This window comes from Suncus etruscus, chromosome 5 (genome assembly GCF_024139225.1).
Source record: "Suncus etruscus isolate mSunEtr1 chromosome 5, mSunEtr1.pri.cur, whole genome shotgun sequence".
NCBI lineage: Eukaryota > Metazoa > Chordata > Mammalia > Eulipotyphla > Soricidae > Suncus > Suncus etruscus.
The window spans coordinates 1,315,818-1,335,452 of NC_064852.1; the positions used below are offsets into that span (position 1 = coordinate 1,315,818).

Sequence of the window (19,635 nt, forward strand, 5' to 3'; positions counted from 1 at the left end):
GAGTGACTTAGGGATCTCGGTTGGATTTCTCCCGTCTCCAGACTTGCTTTATAGTTATCTCTTGAGATCTGCCCTGCCGTCTCCTCAAGAACCTTGAAGGGAGGTCATGGGAACAGATTCTGGCTCCTGGCGGGCAGTCAGTGAAGGAGACAGGGCCATCTTGCCCCATAGCTCTCAAAAGGGGCCTGGAAAGAAGTTCTGGGGGGACAAAGAACGAGGAAAATTTTGTGATCTCCTGCATGTATATAATAATAATAATTATAATTATAATTAATTGTTTCGATTCTATTAATATATGACAGAGAAATATGTGGTATATAAACATATATCTAAAATATTTATATATAGCAGATCTATGTAATACTTGTAAGTATATGTACTGTAGATATATGTGATAACTAGAGGCTGTTCATGGTTCAATGATGAAATTACATTTAAATGCTATTTAAATTAAACATTATTTAAATTAGATGGAATGATATTTAAATTAGTAGATTATTTAGGTCGGTTATGGAACTTCTATCTGGTCCTTAGAGGCACAGAGGTTGGAAACTTCTGGTCAACTGCCTTGGTTAATTATAAGTGCAGCCCAAAGACCACTTAGCAGGGTTGGCGTTGGTCCGCAAGTGTGAAAAACCCAATGGGAGGTGATCTAGAACTTTCTCTGGGGTGGCTCAGATACTTCCTGTGGCTCCAAGGCCTTGGGTTCGGTGGTACCCTCCTTGGTTAGGTGGCAGGAAGCTGAGAGCCAGGCAAACATCCATTGGCGTGGCCTTCTTTGCCTTCCTGCAATCCCATTCGCCCTGATGTGAAACTGGCTCTTGGCCTTACAGAAGGCGAGGGAGCTCCACTTTTTGCACAGATTTGCCGGGCCAGTTGTTCTGCTAGAAAATAAAAATTAGGGGTAAACCATCTTCTTCTAGAGTGGCTGTGCTGACCGAGGTCATATAGAAAAACCTACTTAAGGGACAAAGTCTCTGTCTCTCTCTGTCTCTCTGTCTCTCTGTTTCTCTGTCTGTCTGTCTGTCTGTCTGTCTGTCTGTCTGTCTCTCCCTCTCTTTCTCTCCTCTCCTCTCCTCTTCCTTTTTATGGTGCCAGGCTTTAAGCCCAGAGCCTCTCCCAGGCAGAGCTCGCAAACAATCATCCCGCCAATCCTGCCTTTTAAAAAAAAATGAAAAAACCCATAAAACAGAACCAAACAATCCTTGGGTTTTCTAATTTATTGGGCCACATCTTAGACATCTCAAGACATTTCCTACTCTTGAGCTTAGAAGTGGATTCCTGGTGTCATTATTCTTGTCTAGTTCCTCCCCATTTCCCCCAACACCACCTCCACCATTTTGTGCCATCAAAAGGTGTTTCATACATTGCACCCCATCCCTGTGCCCCCTCAATCTCTCCCAATGTGTAAGGCCCCAAGAGAGTGTGAAACTTGCCTGTGTCATGACCTTCTGGGTCTAAGACCCTCAAATTGCTATAAGTTGCTGCTGTTAATACTGACCTGATTGGACCACAGGGATAGCACAGTGATAGGGCATTTGCCTTATATGCAGCCCAACCAGGACAGACTTCGATTCAATTTCCAGCATCTTATATGGTCCCCCTACCCTGCCAGGAGTGATTTCCGAGCTCAAAGCCAGGAGTAACCCCTGAGGGCCCCCAGGTGTGACTCAAAAACAAAAACAAACAAACAAAAAAAATACTGACCTGGTTGATACTGACCATTAGCGAGAGGTCATTCTGGGATATGTGCTGTTTTTATTTTATTTTTTGGTTTGTGGGCCTCACCTGATGGTGTTTAGATCTTACACCTGACTCTGTGCTCAGGGATCATTCTATGTCGCACTCAGGGGAAGAAGCTATGGGGGTGCCAAGGATTCACCCCAGGTTAACCATGTGCAAGGCCCATACACCATACCTACTGTACTCTATTTTGAATATATTTTACCATTTAGTTGTATTATTATTATTATTATTATTATTACTTTTTAGTCACATAGTCAGGTGATCAGAGGTACTAGCAGTCTCATAGGTTGAGCCCAGGGATTTCCCCATGCAAAGGGCACTTTGGCCCAGATCAAACCACTTCCCATTTCTCCACTTTTATGTTCTTAAGATTGCAAATTATGGGGCTGAAGAGCTTGTCTAAGGGTTGAGCCTTGTCTGTGGCAGACCTTGACTTGATACCCAGCATTGGATATGGTCCTCTGAGCACCACCAGTGGTATCTTTCAGACACAGGAGTAGGTGTAGTTTCCAAGCATGCCAGGAGAGGTAAAAAAAACAAACAAACAAAAAAACACCCACATTACCAACAAAAAAGTCTGCAACTTGTCACAGAACTTTTCCAATCAGTGAAAAATATTCTGGTAATACTTTTTTGGATGATGCAATTTTACTTTTTTTTTTTTTTAAGTTATCCTCACAGCAGATTTATCTTCACTATTATTCTCCTCATTAGACTTTTCAAAGGGGATAATTAGAATGCAGAGAAGGGAAAAAGGTCCAAGTGCAGGCATGATGCTAGGGTTAGGGGTGCATATATCCATCCCCAACCCTGTCATCCTTCTCTTTTCCTGGCCTACTCAGCCCCCCTGGATGACAAGTTGGGAGCTGGTGCTGTCTGGAGTCAACCCTGGTTTCTGTCAGCTTGAGCATTTCTATTTCTGTTCGTTTTACAAACAGTGAAGTTTGTAAAGTATAGTTTGTAAAGTTAGCAAGTTTTCATGACTTCTTTTGCCAAAAAAAAAGTTTGGAAAGCCCCCATCGTGGATGGCCTTCAATTCTAAATGTATTTACAAATCTTTTGACTTCTCAGAAACCTAGACATTGAAGAGAGTCATTCCCAGAAGAGCTGGTGGTTTCCAAAATGGTTTAATAATGGGTAAGTGGGTGTCTGTCTGTCTGTTCCCCCAGCCCCCACACTATGCTTATCCCAAATAATGACTTCATGGCCAGACCCTGTCCTGTGACCTTTATGGCTTTTTGGGACTTAGATGAAGAAGCTGTGTGGTGGTGGTGGTGGTGGTAGTGGGGGAGCTAGGACCTTGAGCTTTGTTAGTTTGCTTTGTTTTTGTTTTTGTTTTCATTTAACTGGGGGGGGGTGTTTGAGGGAGGCCAGGATGTAGGGAGAGATTATGGGAAAGATAATCATTTAAAAATGGGCTCTAGTCCTCCACCCCATGCTTTCCTGAGGAGGGTTTGGCTCCTGTGGGACCAAGAAGGGCAATAGAAAGTTGATTGTTGCATCTTGCACCCCCAGGTTCTCTCCCACTCCCAGACACCTCTGTTCCCCATCTGGCTGAGTGTGCGCAAGAGCTCATTCTTATTGCCTTACTCTGCTTTTCGTTGGCATGCAGGACCCACCAGGAGGAAGACACTAGTAAAGAACGGGAACAAATCAGAGAAGATGGTGAATTGGACCTTCAGGACTGGTTTAATCCAGAGTAAGAAAATAGCCTTCCCCCATGGGGACACCCCTAGTTCCGCCGGGGTGGGTTGAGGGTGTCCCTGATTGGGGTCTCTCTAAGGTCTGTCACTGCAGACCAGATGGGAAACAGGTTGGGTGATGTGACACAAAGGCTTGAGCAAAGGCAGAGCGCTGCAGGCAGTGTGGTTAAGGTGGGGAAGAGGAATCGCACTATGTATATAAATATGCAGGCGTTCACAGGCGTCATAAGTCACAGGCAGGTGTGCAGAGTCACATCAGAGAGTCAGGACATGGGCTGGAGCCCAAGTACAGTGGATGGAAGGGCTTGCCTTGCATGTGGCCGACTGGGGTTCGTTCCCGTCATGCCATAGGGTTCCTCAAACACGGCCAGGTTTGATCGAAGTGCAGAACCTGGAGTTAGCCCTAAGGACTACTGAGTGTTGCTCAAATCCCGAAACCAAATCAAAACAAGTGAGCTATAAAACAGAGAGCAGGGCAAAAAAAATGATCTCTCTGGTATCAGTTAAGTCCTTTCAAAAATGGCAAAGATATTCTGGGGTGGGGCTTAGTGTGCAGCCAGCTCCGCGGCTTGCTGGATCTTTCAAATCCCACTGACTGTCCTGGCCATGATAGTCAAATGGCACTTTCCCTACTTAAGTAGACAGTCAGAACCCAGCCTGGGGTTCAGAACCTGCTTTACAGCAAGAGAGTTTTGACCAGTCACTCTCCCCAAAAACATTGAAATGGGCTGAAGAGCAAAAATTGGGGCCAGGGAGATAGTTCAGCAGGTAGGATGTTTGCCTTGCATGTGGTCAAAACAACCCCCAAACTAGCTGGTATCATTCGAGTTAAGACTCAGTATTGCTTTGTGGAATTTGTTTCTGTACCCACATGTGCGTGTGTTTATTCCGTTGGGATGTTTGATGTATTTCTCTTTGAGGTGTGATTCAAGCTCTATACTTGACATTGAAATTGGTAGCCTTGCACGCAACCAACTCGGGTTCTATCCTCAGCATCCCATAGGGTCTCCTGAACTTGCCAGGGGTATTTCTGAGTGCAGAGCCCTCTAGGTATTTATTTCTCTTCATCTGTTCTGGTTGTTACAGCAAGAACCATGGACAGGGCTGAGAAGATGGCTCAAAGGCTAGAGTTGCAGGCTTTGCATGCAAGAACCTAGGTTCGATCCTTGGTAACACATGATCCTAAGTACCAAGCTGGGAGCAGCTCCCAAGAGCCAATAAAAGAGGAGCTCATGAGTACCACTGGGTATAGCAGGAAAAAAATATGTGTACCAGGAACTGTGTGCTTGGCTTCATGCAAGGCAAGCAAGTGCTTCCTTGCTGTCTCTCTGGCCTGGCAATTTTGGGACAATTTACAGGAAGAAAGTATGCATGACGGGGTGGGGCGTGGGAATTAGGGCCTGTCAGATGTCACCTGGTTGGTGACTGGGAGGCATGGAACATAGCTGGATGAGTATAAATGTGGACCTACTGTTGCTTTGACAAGCCCCATAGATGAGCATGGATAGGTGGACAGAGATTCCCTCCACCAAGGGGCCAGCTGGCGTAGCCAAAAGTGGCCACGGCCCTTCTAGGAGAGTTGGGTGCTGCCATACCTGGCTGGGCAGAACTTAGGAAATGGGCTGAGTAACAAATAGCAGGTGGAGAAGAGACAGATTTGGGTCACCAGCCATCACCTCTCACCTGCCCTACCCAATGGCACAGCAGCATTTGTTGTTAACCCAACAAATGGCAAGCTGAAATGTCAACAGTAGTGGTTCAAAGTGGTACCAATTTGAAGTATCCCAGAAGCCTGAGTGCAAGTCTTCATCAGTTAATGCATAGATGAAACCTGGGATGGACACATAATAAATCCATTCCTGTGGGTGCCCTCTTTCCTATTAGCCCTTGCGATGGCTTATCTGTGCCCAGCCTGTCTACTTTCTCTGGGGCTGCCTCTCTTCCTAGCCATCCACTTTGAGAGTTTCCTGGGTGAACCCCAATAGTCTCATTTCTCTTTTTTGGGGGGAGGCAGGATCAAGGAAGGGAAACCCAGTGGAGTACAGGGCTTACTTCTAACTCTGTGCTCAGGGATCAATCCTGCTAGTGCTCAGGGGACTATGTGTGGGGCCAGGAATTTGAACCTGGCTACATGCAAGACAAATGCCTTCTCCCTTGTCCTCTCTCTCTCTCTCTCCCTCTCTCTGGCTCCTTGACTCTCTTCGACATCCCCTTTTCATTTTTTAACCCAAGATTTGGTTTGAACCTCAGCTTTTGTTTGATGTCCTGGTTGACAAATCTGCATGTGCCATAACCAGATAACCTGCCCCACTCCTCTGTCCCTTCTCCTCATGTCCACCCAAAGCTGGATTCCTGGGAGCTCTGGGTCCAATTCATCCTTTCCCGTTATGAACCCCAAAGTCTAATGCATTGACATATTTGTTCACTTACCTCCCATGTTCCCCCTGACTTGTGACCCTGTTTATGCCCTGTCCTATGTTCCACTTGCATCAGTGAGCAGTGTGCCACTGTGTACAAGGACTTCTGGAATGAGCACATCACATCGCCTTCCTCCGTGCTTAAAGCCATGCCAAGTGTTTGGAGTGCATTCATGGTGGTGCTCAGGGGATTCTGTGTTGCTGGGGATCAGACTCAGGCCTGTGTGCAGAAAGTCTGTGTTCTAGACCTGTGGTTTTCATTTTCTGCTCCATTTACAGAGTTTCACTGCTGCCTCTGTTCTAACCTTGGGTACCCCCCCCCAAATAAAATGTCCATAGTTGAGGACAATGAACATGGCTGAAGTCGATGACCCAGGCAGGTGTAGCCTGCATTAATTGTGGGGTCCAAATCCCTGCTGGGAATGGGGTGAGGGACTGTCCTTCGGGTGTTTCTTTCCTTTCGTTAGAGACCCAAAATCTTGGTGACCCGGGTCACCTCTGGCAGCTCACATTGCTTGCTCGAGGGAGCTCAGAGCTGGGCTGGGAAACGGTTGGGGTGAGGAAGGTTCAACCAGGAAGCTGTCCTCACTGAGGCTCTGTTTTTGCCCTCCATCCTCACATTTGTCCGCACTCCAGTCTGTGCTTTGCTATTGAGGGTCACTCCCATGTCAGGATGGCCAGTAGTTTTGAATAATTAACAGCTGGGAAATAGAACATTTTAATTTTTAATGAGACATACATATTTAATATCTCTGCTTTTATGTTCCTGCCTAAAGGACTCTTTGGCCGAATGATCAAGCAGGACACTGGTTTTATAGCTCCATCTTTCAGAGGTGGCCCAAGAGGTCATGCTCCAGAGCCGGGGGTGCAGCTTAGACTGTGCCATACCTGAGCAATGTCTGGGGCCGATGGTTTGGTTCTCTGATCTTCATGCTCAATGCCAGAGCTGGATGGAGCAGGGACTTGGTAAAAGTGTATTGGGCCCTTCCTGTAAGTTAAATGCCCAAAGATGCCATTCCTGTGCCAAGAGAGGGCTCAGGGTCAGTGGCATAAGCCAAGCTTGAATAACTTCGAACTTAGAACTCACATATGAGTTCAAACCCTGGCACAATTCATGATCCTCATGGCATCATAGAGTAAAATCACCCTGGAGACCCCTGACTACCATTGGTCATGGTTCTGGTGACCCCCTGCACTACTGGGCCAGGATAACACCGTTTCAATGATCTAAGTCTTAAACTGTGAGGCTGGTTGAAGGAGGACTGCTAGTTTGGTCTCCATGTCTCCTCAGTAATACTGGGAGCAGTCCTAAGCACTCCCTAAAGGAAAACAAAGAACACACCAATAAACAATGTACTTCTCCTTCCCCTGTTCCTTTTCGTCTTTCTAAAACAGGGCAAGAGGGGAGAGCCCGCCCATCTTTGAGGATTAAATGAGAGAAGGGAAGTCAAGGCTTAGTGCTAAGGACCATAAGAATTCATTTCTGTATAGTATCATAGTGAGTCCATATACTTTTCCTTTCCTTTCCTTTCTCTTCTTTCACTTTCTTTAAAAACAGCCAGTATTGATCGGAAATGTGCAGTGGGTAGGGCCCTGGTCTGGAACGTGCGTGGCTGACCTGGATTTCAACCCTAGCCATATCATATGGTTCTCTGAGCCTCTTAGGAATGATTCCTAAGTTCAAAGCCAGGAGTTACTCCCAGCAACTGCTGGGTGTAGTCCCGAAACACAACAAACAAACAAACACCTGTATTACCTGTTATCACATATCAATGTGCAGATCCCACACTGAGGCCAGAGCTGGCAGTGTGCTGAGTCACAGCCTCTTGGAGGCCCAGAAGAGAGACTGTAATAGGGCAGGACATAAGACAGGAGCATTTTCTGACAGAAACTTTGGGGAGACAAGTGGAAGTCCGGTGTGCTTGGGTTGGAAATCATGTCACCCAACAAAACTGGATGCAGGGAGTTAGGCGAGGCAAAACTTCACATATGAATTATAAAATTCACATATGAATCAAAAAGCTGATGATCACTCAATCATTTCTTAGTCTGCTCTTATGAAAATACAGAGAACTAGAACAGGAAGCTGAGCCTGGCAAGAGGGGATGGGGCACAGGGCAAAGCCATGTGGTCAGACCAAGAAGGTTTAAGTCCACATGTGTCCCTTGCTACCTGTGTGACCTCAAGCCCATGGTTTAACCTCTCAGGTTCTGGTTTCCTCCTTGATCAAGTGAAGGTTCAGAAGACACCAACCTCTGAAGGGTAAAGCCTTCAGCTTGGGTCCTACTTGTCCAGGAAGTGCTTGGTTTGGTGCTATGAGCAATTTACCCTCCTCAACAACAGCTGTGCAGAGTCAGAGTGAAGATCTTTTCTGAATCTTGGGCATCTTCCCTGTGGCAGGGTCTACGGAAGATGCAGATATGAAGGGACTGATGAATGCAGAGTCCAGAATACCATATTTCTTTGTACCACAAGATGCACTTTTCCCCCAAAAAATGATGGGAGGAAATGTCTGTGTGTCTTATAGAGCGAATGCTGCCTGGAGATCAAACCTGAGAGTAGGGGAGGAGAGCAGACACTAACCACTTGACACCTGCAGTGTGATGCCCCCTTTATTGTACAGACAGACCACATAGGATGAGCACTCAGGTCAACCCACTTTCACCGTCCCATAGAGAGCTTTTGTTGAAGACTATTTGATCGCTGCTGTGACTTTTATTTTTATATTAACAAAAAAGTATTTAAATTTTTTTTTATTTTTTGATGTAAAAAAAAGTTAGGTAAATGTATTTAACCAGCTGTGGACTGGCATATCATAAATATAGTTTAGCCTTGCAGGTGGTTATTGCACCATTTGCTTTAGAATATTTTTTTCCTTGTCTAAAAACTATGTGCGTCTCATAGAGCAAAAAACACAGTAATGACTCTCCTGGTTGAAGGAACAGATCAGCATCTTCTATGCACATCTGGGATATTGTGGACAGAAACTTCAGCACCTGGTGGGATGCTGAGAGAATCTGTGAGTCTGAATAGGAAGAGGACCCAAGTCTGGAAGTTACAGGCTGCTCCAGACTTCGAGAGCAGAGCTTGTATTTGGTCTTGGTCCGCATTTCTGTTTCAGTATTTTTTTTTAAGGAATGTTTATTAAGACACCGTGATTTACAAAGTTGTTCATAATTGTAGTTGTTTCAGGCATATAATGATCCAACACCCTTCACCGATGTCTACCAATGTCCCCTTCCCTCCACCGATATCCCCAGATGCCTTCCCACCCCACCAGCCTACCCCCTTGGCAAGCATCTAACAAACTTATATCCTAGAACCGTATTTTCCGGCATATAAGACGATCCCCTAATTTTGCAGTTATAGCTTTAGGCCTATATTCGCTGTATTAGACAGAACGTTCCTGTGCTGCATGTGTTCCTGTGCTCATGTACCACAGTGAGCCAATCACAGCAAGCAAAGGTCCAAAGGTTCTACTGTCATAGATGTCCTCTCTGACTCTGGCCGATCTGAGCAGGCTTTTGACAGTGTAGATTCGGGTCCAGAACATTGTCTAATTTGCATGCATAAAAAGCCTGCTTGGATTGGCTGAGTTAGAGAGGCGGCCCGAGCAGCAGGATTGAGTTGGAAAATTTGTTTTGTGGCAATATTCAGACAATTTTTGTTTAGCGGCATATTGAAACATTTTTCGGGATATACTCCACGTATAAGATGACCCCTGATTTTCGGTGACTTTTTTTGTTTCAAAAGTCGTCTTATACTCCGGAAAATACGGTAATTGGTCTAATAAAACTTAAAGAAATAGCAAATAGAATTACCAGGAAATAAATCAATAAAAGTCAATTTATGATGATTACTCACTATATTTCAAACTAAATCTAGTAGAGGACACCTATATGCACCATGAGTGAGTTCCATACTCAAATGCCACATGTTGGGAAGTTTGTCCTTTTTTTAGAGAACTCTTTTATTTATTTAATTAATTTTTGGACCATTCCTGGCAGCGCTCAGGGGTAACTCCTGGCTCTGCACTCAGAAATCGCCCCAGTAGGCTCCAGGGACCATATAAAATGCCAGGAATCAAACCCGGGTCTGTCCCAGTTCAACCGAACGTGTAAGGCAAATGTTCTACTATTGTGCTATTGCTCCAGCCCCTAGAAAAAAATTTTGGGGGGGGGTTTTGGTTTTCGGATCACACCCGGCAGCACTCAGGGGTTCCTCCTGACTCTTATGCTCAGAAATCGCTCCTGGCAGGTTCTGGGGACCATATGGGATGCCGGAATTCGAACCACTGTCCTTCTGCATGCAAGGCAAATGCACTACCTCCATGCTACCTCTCGGTCCCTCTAGAAAACTCTTTTAACACTTGCTGCAAAACTGGCTTCAAGGCTATGAATTTTCTAAGATGTTGCCTGTCTGTCCCTGACGCTCTGTAGAGTTCTTCAAATCTGAATGATAAACTAGTTGGATAATGTATCCTTAGTGAGTTGTTCATTTTGTTGAGTTTTGGCACTATATCCCTTCGTAGCTCATAGAGTCATTTGATAGATCTGCTGGACATCTTATGGACTTGTATGTAAGTTCCTTCTTTCATGTTGCTGCTTCCGAAATTCTGTCTCTATGTCTGGATTTTGTCCTTTTGAAAATAATTGTGTCCTGGAGTTTTCCTAATTAGGTCTATTTTCACTAGATCCATCCTTAAGACCTCTTGGATTTTACTGCCTATTATCTTCAACTTTGGGACATTCTTATTGAGGATTTATTTAACTATGGTTCCATTATGACATTTGCTTTCTGTTCTTTGGGGACTCTGATAGTTTTATATTATTCCTCTTGAACTCATCCCATAGTCCTCTGATATGCTGTTCATTTTTTTCCAGAGTATTTTCTATCTTCTGCTATTTCCCAGCAGTTTCATCCTTCTCATCTTGGAGTTTCTTGAACTCAATTTCTGTTATTCTGCTGTTCTGAGTTTCTATTGACTTTTTTATTATCACCTATTGTGCTCTTCATTTTTATCATTTGTGACTCATAGTTTTTTTTTTTTCTTCTCATTTTGATTCTCATACTTTTCTCTGTCTACCTGTGTGCTATTGTTTCTTTAAACTCACTGGCCATCTTCATCACAGTGTCTGTCATTAAAGACAATGAGGATTTACTGATGCTGTTTATGTCTTGGGTTATGTTAATTTTGCTCATCGAGCTTGGCTTCAACATGTTTCCCTCCACTATTTTTTAGTTTTCTTGCTGTGCTGGGTTAAGTCTTTGGACATAGACCTTCTGGATAATACCGAGGGACCTAAGCATCTTAGGACAAAAACCCAAGATAGAGGTTTCTCTCTGTCTTCTCTGCCTGTCTTCACAGAATGACAAGAAGAGTAACTATGAGCATTAATTTGTTGAGTAGCTCTGTTGCATGACTGCATAAATAACTCCATGCTTCAGAAGCTGTAGTATGGGGCCTTCATATGGCTCAGGTCAGGTGTGGAGGCTGCTGGGACTCAATCAGTAGGGAGAGGCTCTGCCTTCTGTCTGGAATGGGGCCAGTTGTTGTCAGCCAGAGGCAACACCTAGGGATGTCACAACAGCAAGCAGAAGGTCCTGATCCAGTACTCTTAAAACCCTTTAGAGTTTCCCCTCAATGGGCTCTTTTAAAGTGCGATTTTAGACCTTCAGCTCATTCTCCCAATAATTATAGCTGCTTGTCAGCAGAGCCAACCTGGTCATCTGGGCTTGGAGCTTTCTGTCACTTCCTTTACCTCTAGGGACAGGAGAGCAGCTGAGGTTTTATCGGTTGCCAATGGATGATGATTTCACCCACCATTCTAGATCCTGAAGCTGCCATTAAAATCCAAAAAAAAAAAAAGATGGAGTTCTGGGGTCTTGGAGGTCACATGGTGGTTAAGGATGAAAGGTGGCAAGAGAGGCCTGGGTGCTCCTGAGCTCTTCCCCACACCATACTCTATATATCTTGTCCCAGTTTCTCTAGTGACTAGTATGTATCTTTAAGATCTGTGAGTCACTCCAGAAAATTATCCAACCGGAGATGGGCATGATGGGTGTTTGGAACTATCGCCAGTTGGTCTTCAAACTCATTGGACTTGCTTAATGGTGTCTGAGGTGGGGAAGGCATGGGAAGGCAGTTGTGCTGCAGGGCTGAGCGAGGGTCACATGCTAGCTCTGAATCACTGTGGGAACTGACTTGAGTTATAGCACACCCAGTTGGTACTGTGGAACTGTTCCATGGTATATGGAAACTGGTTCCCTGTTCCCAATACTCAAACTTTAGTTTTGTTTGTTTGTTCTTTCATTTTTTAAAGAAAAGAGATATAGTTGACACAATTGATCATGATACAAGAACAAAGGCAAAGTTATTAAAAAAATAGAAAGAAAAACTAAAGAGATGAAAGAGAAAGGAAATAAGAAAAAGTTCAGTAGCAAGTGTATATTTGAAAATTATTGAATCACCTATGAACTCATTTAAGTCCTAGCTACAGGTTTCGTAAGCTCTTCTTCTTCTTCTTCTTCTTCTTCTTCTTCTTCTTCTTCTTCTTCTTCTTCTTCTTCTTCTTCTTCTTCTTCTTCTTCTTCTTCTTCTTCTTCTTCTTCTTCTTCTTCTTCTTCTTCTGCTTTTCAAGGAGAAGAGTTAAAGAAATACAGTAAGAATGGTCACACACTTTAGTTTCAAGAACTAGGACAAACTATTTGGGACATTCTTATCAAGGATTTATTTAACTATGGTTTCACAAGAACAGCGTGAATGGGCCTGGAGAGATAGCACAGCGGCGTTTGCCTTGCAAGCAGCCAATCCAGGACCCAAGGTGGTTGGTTCGAATCCCGGTGTCCCATAGGGTCCCCCGTGCCTGCCAGGAGCTATTTCTGAGCAGACAGCCAGGAGGAACCCCTGAGCATCACCGGGTGTGGCCCAAAAAACAAAAACAAAAACAAACAAAGAACATCGTGAATGTCGTCTTGGCTGCCTGGCTGCACGGGATTGAGTTCTAATTGGGATTTAAAGGCCGTTGTGGACAATCACAGATAACACCTGTTTTCTTTCTGAGCCAGTCCTGGCCCCACCTTCTCAAGACAGCACCAACTCACAGGGCTTTCTGCTTTGTCCCCAGGAAGCGCCCCGAAGTGATGACGATCACCGAATGGAAGGCGCCCATTGTGTGGGAAGGCACTTTTGACAGAGACATCTTGGACAGCTACTATACCAGACAGAAAGTCACTGTGGGGTTGACGGTGTTTGCCATCGGAAAGTAGGTAGACGTTAGTCATCAAAGGGAGTTTGGCCTTTTCTCTTTCGATGGGTGCCTTGTTTGGAAGGAGACCCTGGGTCTAAGGGAGCTGGGTCATCCATTCTTAGAGGGGTGTAAAATCATCTCACGCTTCGTATCTCCAAGCCTAGGTGAACGCGTCTGAATCAACGGTCACGTATGAAATAATCCAATCTAGGCTGAGGGTAAAACACGCATTCCTACCTCATATCTTCACCCAGCTGCCTGCCAGAACTGTCATTTTTATTGAGTCCAGAGACCACCCCAGGGTGGGGCAGTAAGAACAGAGTAAGGGCAAATAGCTCAGGCTCTCCTGAGCCAGTCCCACCCAGGTTTCCAAGGAAGACAATCTCTATTTTGGGGGTAAATCCAAGTTGTAAACAGACAACCAGGGGATGATATGAACAGAACCAGGGATGGTCTTTGTTTTAAGTAAAATAAGGTGCAACTTAACAGAGGTGGATGCTTAAAATGGATCATCGCAAATCTCATCTCTACAGAGACAAAAGGGTGAGAACAAAAGGACTCCATTTCACTTCCAAGTCGAGGGTCTTGGGTTACAGGTAAAGATGCCAGCTGTGGGGCTGGAGCAAATAGCACAGCAGGTAGGGTGTTTGCCTTGCACAATGCTGACCATATGGTCCCTGGAGCCTGCCAGGAGTAATTTCTGAGTGTAGAGCCAGGAATAACTCCTGACCATTGCCAGTTATGTCCTTAAAGTGACCCTCCCCCCAAAAAAAATCCAGCTGTATTTAGCAAGTTCAGAGTTCTCTCATGACTCAATGGCCCACTTCCTTGTCACTCTGACTTCTCTGGGTGGCTGCCCCTCCCTGCCATCCTCCAGATATACCAGCTATTAGATCACTCCTACGTGTCCTACACTTTCTGGACAAGATCTGGACAGAGTAACCTAGCTCCAGGCGTGTACCACATGGGGGAGGGCTGATCTTTCCTTCTTTCCTTATTCCCTCCTCTCCCTCGGGTTTGGTTTTTAGGCACACACAGTTATGCTTAAGGCTTAGTCTGCTCTGTACTTGGAAGTCATTCTTGGCAGTGACCCAGAGCACAGTGTCTGTCTATCAAAGATGGGCCAACTGAATTCAAAGCAAGTGCCTTATTCCTCAGAGTATCTCTCTAACACCCCCTGCCCCATTCTCTTCCATCCCCTCTCGCCTGAAAGACTTGGCTTTCTGGCTGAACTTCCATAAGTTCCATGGATTCCTGTTTCATCTTCTATTACCTTGTTCGGAACATTTCTCCCTAGACTGCAATCATTCTTACTTGAAAGTAATAGCTGTCGTGGTCATTTAGAAACAATTCAATTTCTCATCAGGCTCTCTTGGAGATCTAAAAATATACACTCCCCTAAGAAAAGTAAGTATAGTACTCTGATCTACCCCCCAAAGCTCATTCTTTCTGTATGATTTAAAAGTCTCAGAGAGAACTTTGCCTTGAAAATGAGAGTTGAAGGCCCTGATAGACTTGAGATGAGTTCTATCATAGGGACTGGGAGAAAGCTCTGGAGAGATCTCATGGTCTTCCTAAGGTGCCCTCCAAACAGGGACCAAAGCCTGAGTCTTTGATCAGGCAAGACCAAAGTCTTTCCTTTTGTCCTTAGGTCAAGAAGTGCTATTCTGGGATTGTTTGTAGTTTTCTCAATAGAGAAAGATGATGTGGAAGCTTTGCCAGTCTTACTTTTAGGGGTTGGAAACAGTTAGGTAAGCTCACCTAACCCTTTGATCCAAGAGGGGACAAACCTGCCACATTACAGATTAATTTGAGCCTCGTGTTTCTAATCAGAACAGACCCGCCCCAGTGCCCAATGATATGGTTGTCCCTCTGTTAAACTAGATTGCAAGTGAGTCCTGGGAAAAGCTTTGCGATTTCAAGCTCAGAGGCAAAAGAGGACGGATCATGCTTGGCAATAAAGCAATCATCTCCGGAGTCTATTTTGACTTTCAGGAGGTACAATGCTCAGTTCATTTTCAGATAATTGCTCAGAGCCAAACTGCAGGGCTTTCATCTCTAAGCAGATACTTCCAGTTCCTGGCCACCAGCCACAGAGCCATATTAAAGTCTCCCCTTACTTTGCCCAGATACGGTCTCTCCGTTCCAAGAATCAATAAGGTAAATCCTTGGTTTTGTAGCGGCCAACATTAAAAGCATACTTAATTTTGGAAGTAAAGGAAGGGAATCCAAGCAGAAACACAAAAAGCAGAGAGAAATGTTTATTACTGAGGGTTTATTCCTTATTATTCCTTATTCCTTCTTACTGATAATGCAATGGACTGAGTGTACATGTTTTGATGTCAAAGGCAAAAGTTTGATTAGATTCCCTGACAGCTGCTGGGAGCAACCTAAGCAGAGGTTGGAGTCTTGGAGTCGCCTCCCCTACCTCACACACTAACTGGATGTAACCTCCCAAACTGAAAATAAGAAAAAGTGCCAATGACTCATTCTTGATGCCTAGTGTTAGGCCAGAAATGTGACCCAGTAAATCAAGCACATCCATGTTTACTGAGCTTGTGGCAGGGGCTGGCAAGCATTGGGTTATGCCATGTGATCACATCTTCCTCTTCTTTGATGTCTGTTGGCCTTCACGAGGCAGCATGCAGTAAGAGAAATGTTACTAATATATTGGTATGACAACTTTTGAATAGATGAATGGGGTAAGTGTCCCTAGGTCAATACTTCCTACACAACACATATAAACACCAGCAAGAGAAAATTCTGACAAAAGTGTGAAGCCCTGGGAACTCTCCCAGGTATGTAGAAGGTATGTAGAAGGCTACAACCTCTTTGGAAGAAGTGCGACAGATTCTTACAAGAACTACAGCTGCTCTGTCCTACAATCCAGCCATCAGGAGTTGATGGCTGTCGTAGCTGCTCTTCTATTCTAAGGAATTGACAACTTCGACCACACAAAAACTTGCAGCAGATGTTTCCAAGGGTTTGATTTCCTTTGGAAACGACCACACTATCCTTCAGGAAGTGAATGGGTCATAAGTAAGAGAATGAGTATTCTGGGCACTGAAACGGATGCTATTCAGTCCTGCAAAGACCTGGTGACAACTTGGCTGCCTTTGACCTAGTGAAAAAAAACAATGTGAAATGTCCACATCATGTCTGATTGATTCTCTCTGGTTTTCTGGGAAAAGCTTAATTATGAAGATAGTGGAAGAAAACCAGCAGTTGCTAAAGATTGGAAGGAGGAAAACAAGTGAATAGGGAGAACACAGAGAGTTTAGAAGGTAGTAAAATGGTCTGTAAAATAGGGCATATTGATAGATGCTCACTACACATTTGTCTGAAAGTGAATCCTAATGTCTTCTATGATTTTATGGTGCAAGAATGTGCCAGAGCTTGTCCATTGTGAGACATATACGGCTTCATTATAAGATGTTGATAGTGAAGGATATATGGAAAAGAAGGGGAGGGTAGGGGAAAAACTCTGCTTCTGTCTCACTTTTGTGTGAACCTAAAAGTACTCTAAAAATAAGTTAATGTTTTTGAAAAATAGGGGAAAAAATCCGCGATACTCAGATAAAATCAGAGGACACTTTCTCTGGCATTTAGAGAGGTTTTTAAGGATGGTATCTGGCTGTGGGTTAGTGCTTTGGGTGACCAGCCAGATACTAACTCTACCTGACTGTATACTATGGAAGGACTTTCGTACCCCTTACCATTCCCATAGAAGGAGAGAGTCAAGTGCAATAATTGGTCCAAGTGCATCTGAGAAGGTCAGAGGACCTTTGGCAACATGGGGTGGAGGTTGGGTTTTTGGAGAGAAGCTTAAGAGGAACCTCCAAGTGAAGGTCCAAGGATACAAGCTTCTACTTTTTTGTTTATTTTTGGGCCACACCCAATGACACTCAGGGGTCACTCCTGGTTATGCACTCAGAAATTGCTCCTGGCTTGGGGGACCATATGGGATGCCTGGGGATTGAACCATGGTCTGTCCTAGGTTAGCGCGTGTGCAAGGCAAACACCCTACTGCTTACACCACCGTTCCTGCCCCACAAGATTCAACTTTTAAGACTAAATAAGTTATTTTGTTTGTTTGTTTTTTACTAGGGTGCTACATTCAGCAATGCTTAGATGCTTAGGGTTACTCATGGCTCTGTACACAGGACTTACTCAGCAGTGCTTGGGGGAACATGAGATGCCCAGGCTTAAACCCAGTCTGACTGTACCCTACTTGCTATTCTCTCTCTCTCTCTCTCTCTCTCTCTCTCTCTCTCTCTCTCTCTCTCTCTCTCTCTCTCTCTCTCTCTCTCAGGCTCTGAAGTGTAGAGTTGTGATTCCATTAACAGGAGTCTATGAGTGCCCACAGTTATTAGGTTAGTAGCTCGTGAATGTCTCATTCCCACAACAAAATGATCTGATAGGGTGGTTGTGTTGGCTGGCATTGTGCTAAGTGTTTTTGCAATATTATGATTAGTCATTGAACATCAAATCAATAGGTCATACACTTCAACATAACCCATGTTAAGTGTCAGTTCTTCCTCAATAAAACTTTGGGCAGAGAATTCTACTCTCTGTACTTAGCATTTGAACCAACTGATATGCCAGAGCATGAAAGTGAAGTGAGCAGTGAATTGCATCTTCCTTTCAGTTCACTCGGGCTCATGGTCAGCCCCCTTGGGGTTGAGCAACTGGTAGGAATAATAGACCTAGCTGAGGCCCTTGCAGGTGAAAGCTACCTGTGTGTGTGTGTGGGGGGGGGGAGCCCTCATTTGTCCTCTGCTGTCAAACTCTGGTGAAGAGGTGTTATAATCTCTGCCCCTGGTCTCCTTGCCCAGATTCCGGGCACTCACCAACATCCTATGCTTTGTTTCAGGTACATCGAGCATTACTTGGAGGAATTCTTGATATCTGCCAACCAGTACTTCATGGTGGGCCACAGAGTCATCTTCTACATCATGATGGACGACGTCTCCCAAATGCCTTTGATCGAGCTGAGTCCCCTGCGCTCCTTCAAAATCTTCCAAGTCAAGTCCGAGAAACGGTGGCAGGATATTAGCATGATGCGCATGAAGACCATCAGCGATCACATCATTGCCCACATCCAGCACGAGGTGGACTTCCTCTTCTGCATGGATGTTGACCAGGTCTTCCAAGACAATTTTGGGCTGGAGACCCTGGGCCAGTCGGTGGCCCAGCTGCAGGCCTGGTGGTACAAGGCCGACCCGATCAATTTCACATACGAAAGGAGGAAGGAGTCCGCGGCCTATATCCCCTACGACCAGGGAGATTTTTATTACCACGCAGCCATCTTTGGGGGGACACCTCTGCAGGTCCTCAACATCACCCAAGCGTGCTACCAGGGAATCCTCCAGGACAAGAGAAATGACATTGAAGCCACGTGGCATGACGAGAGCCACTTAAACAAGTATTTCCTCCTCCACAAACCCACTAAGATCTTATCCCCGGAATATTGCTGGGATTATCATATAGGCCTGACTCCTGATATTAAACTGGTCAAGATATCTTGGCAGACCAAAGAATATAATTTGGTTAGAAATAACATCTGACTTGAAATTGTGCCGCAGTTCAATTCAATTTGATTTCAATACTCTGAAGTCGAGAGTATTCTGGCTACTGAATCAGAAAAGTCACATCGTCTTAACTCCAAAGTACCAACAGGGCAAGTGCAACCTATTTCTTCCTTGAGTACTATAATATGGGACAGTGAATTTGCAGTGATCGGAGATTAATTTCCAGTGATTTTTGTGGCGATTCTGGGCTTGCAGGGGGAAATGCAATCAGCTGAACTAAAGACCAATGAACACCGGAAATATGCGACAGATGCCACCAGGCAAATGGATGCTACCACAGATGTTTCACAAGAAAGTTTGATTGTGGGTTCTGCTCTCACTGCTCTCACCATCTTCCTGTCTTTGCTGAATCTCAGGCAACATAGAGTTGCTCTGCAGCAGAAGAACTGTCAATGAGGACACAATGGCAATCCTGGACGGTGTCTGTAGCATATGGCTTCAGACCTCATGGAGTCCACATTGTTTTTTTCTTATCAGGGTGTTGTTTGGCTTCTATAAGAAAAGTGGAGTTGAGATTCCCAACAGCTGTCGTGGTGGTACATGTTTGGGGTCACAGAGACTCTGAATGGGTGGTGGGTCTTCAGGACAAAGTGGAAAAAGAGCAAGTTTGCCTTAAAATGGCAAAGAAGAGTGGAGAGAGAAGGGCTCATAACTGTGGGAAAATGCCAGGTTGGAGAGGCATGGGATGTGGGGTTTGTGTTTAAAGCCACCCCTATCCTCAATGAGAAACAGAGACGGTGATCTTTAGCTTTCCTGACCCCCAAAATGCTCAGAGAATATTGGAGAAATCTGGATGAAAGAGATTTCTTGGCCCGAGTTGTAATCAGTACGTCAGACTCTGTAACTTGTGTCTTCAGGTCTTTGACCAGAGGGCACTGGAGAAGACAAGTGCCTACAGTGAACAGAAGAAGCTTGCTCAGAGTGGCAT

The 19,635-nt window shown here is 44.8% G+C and overlaps 1 protein-coding gene across 1 annotated transcript in view; it reads left to right on the forward strand.

The window, feature by feature from the left end:
• Positions 1-19,104, forward strand: part of GGTA1 (glycoprotein alpha-galactosyltransferase 1 (inactive)) — a 39,650-nt gene extending 20,546 nt beyond the window's left edge. The window contains exons 4-7 of the mRNA XM_049773088.1: positions 2,818-2,883; positions 3,359-3,445; positions 12,994-13,131; positions 17,990-19,104. Of these exons, the coding sequence (XP_049629045.1) occupies positions 2,818-2,883; positions 3,359-3,445; positions 12,994-13,131; positions 17,990-18,683 (985 nt within the window). The 3' untranslated portion in view covers positions 18,684-19,104. The remainder of the gene's footprint in view (positions 1-2,817; positions 2,884-3,358; positions 3,446-12,993; positions 13,132-17,989) is intronic.
• Positions 19,105-19,635: the final 531 nt, after the last annotated feature.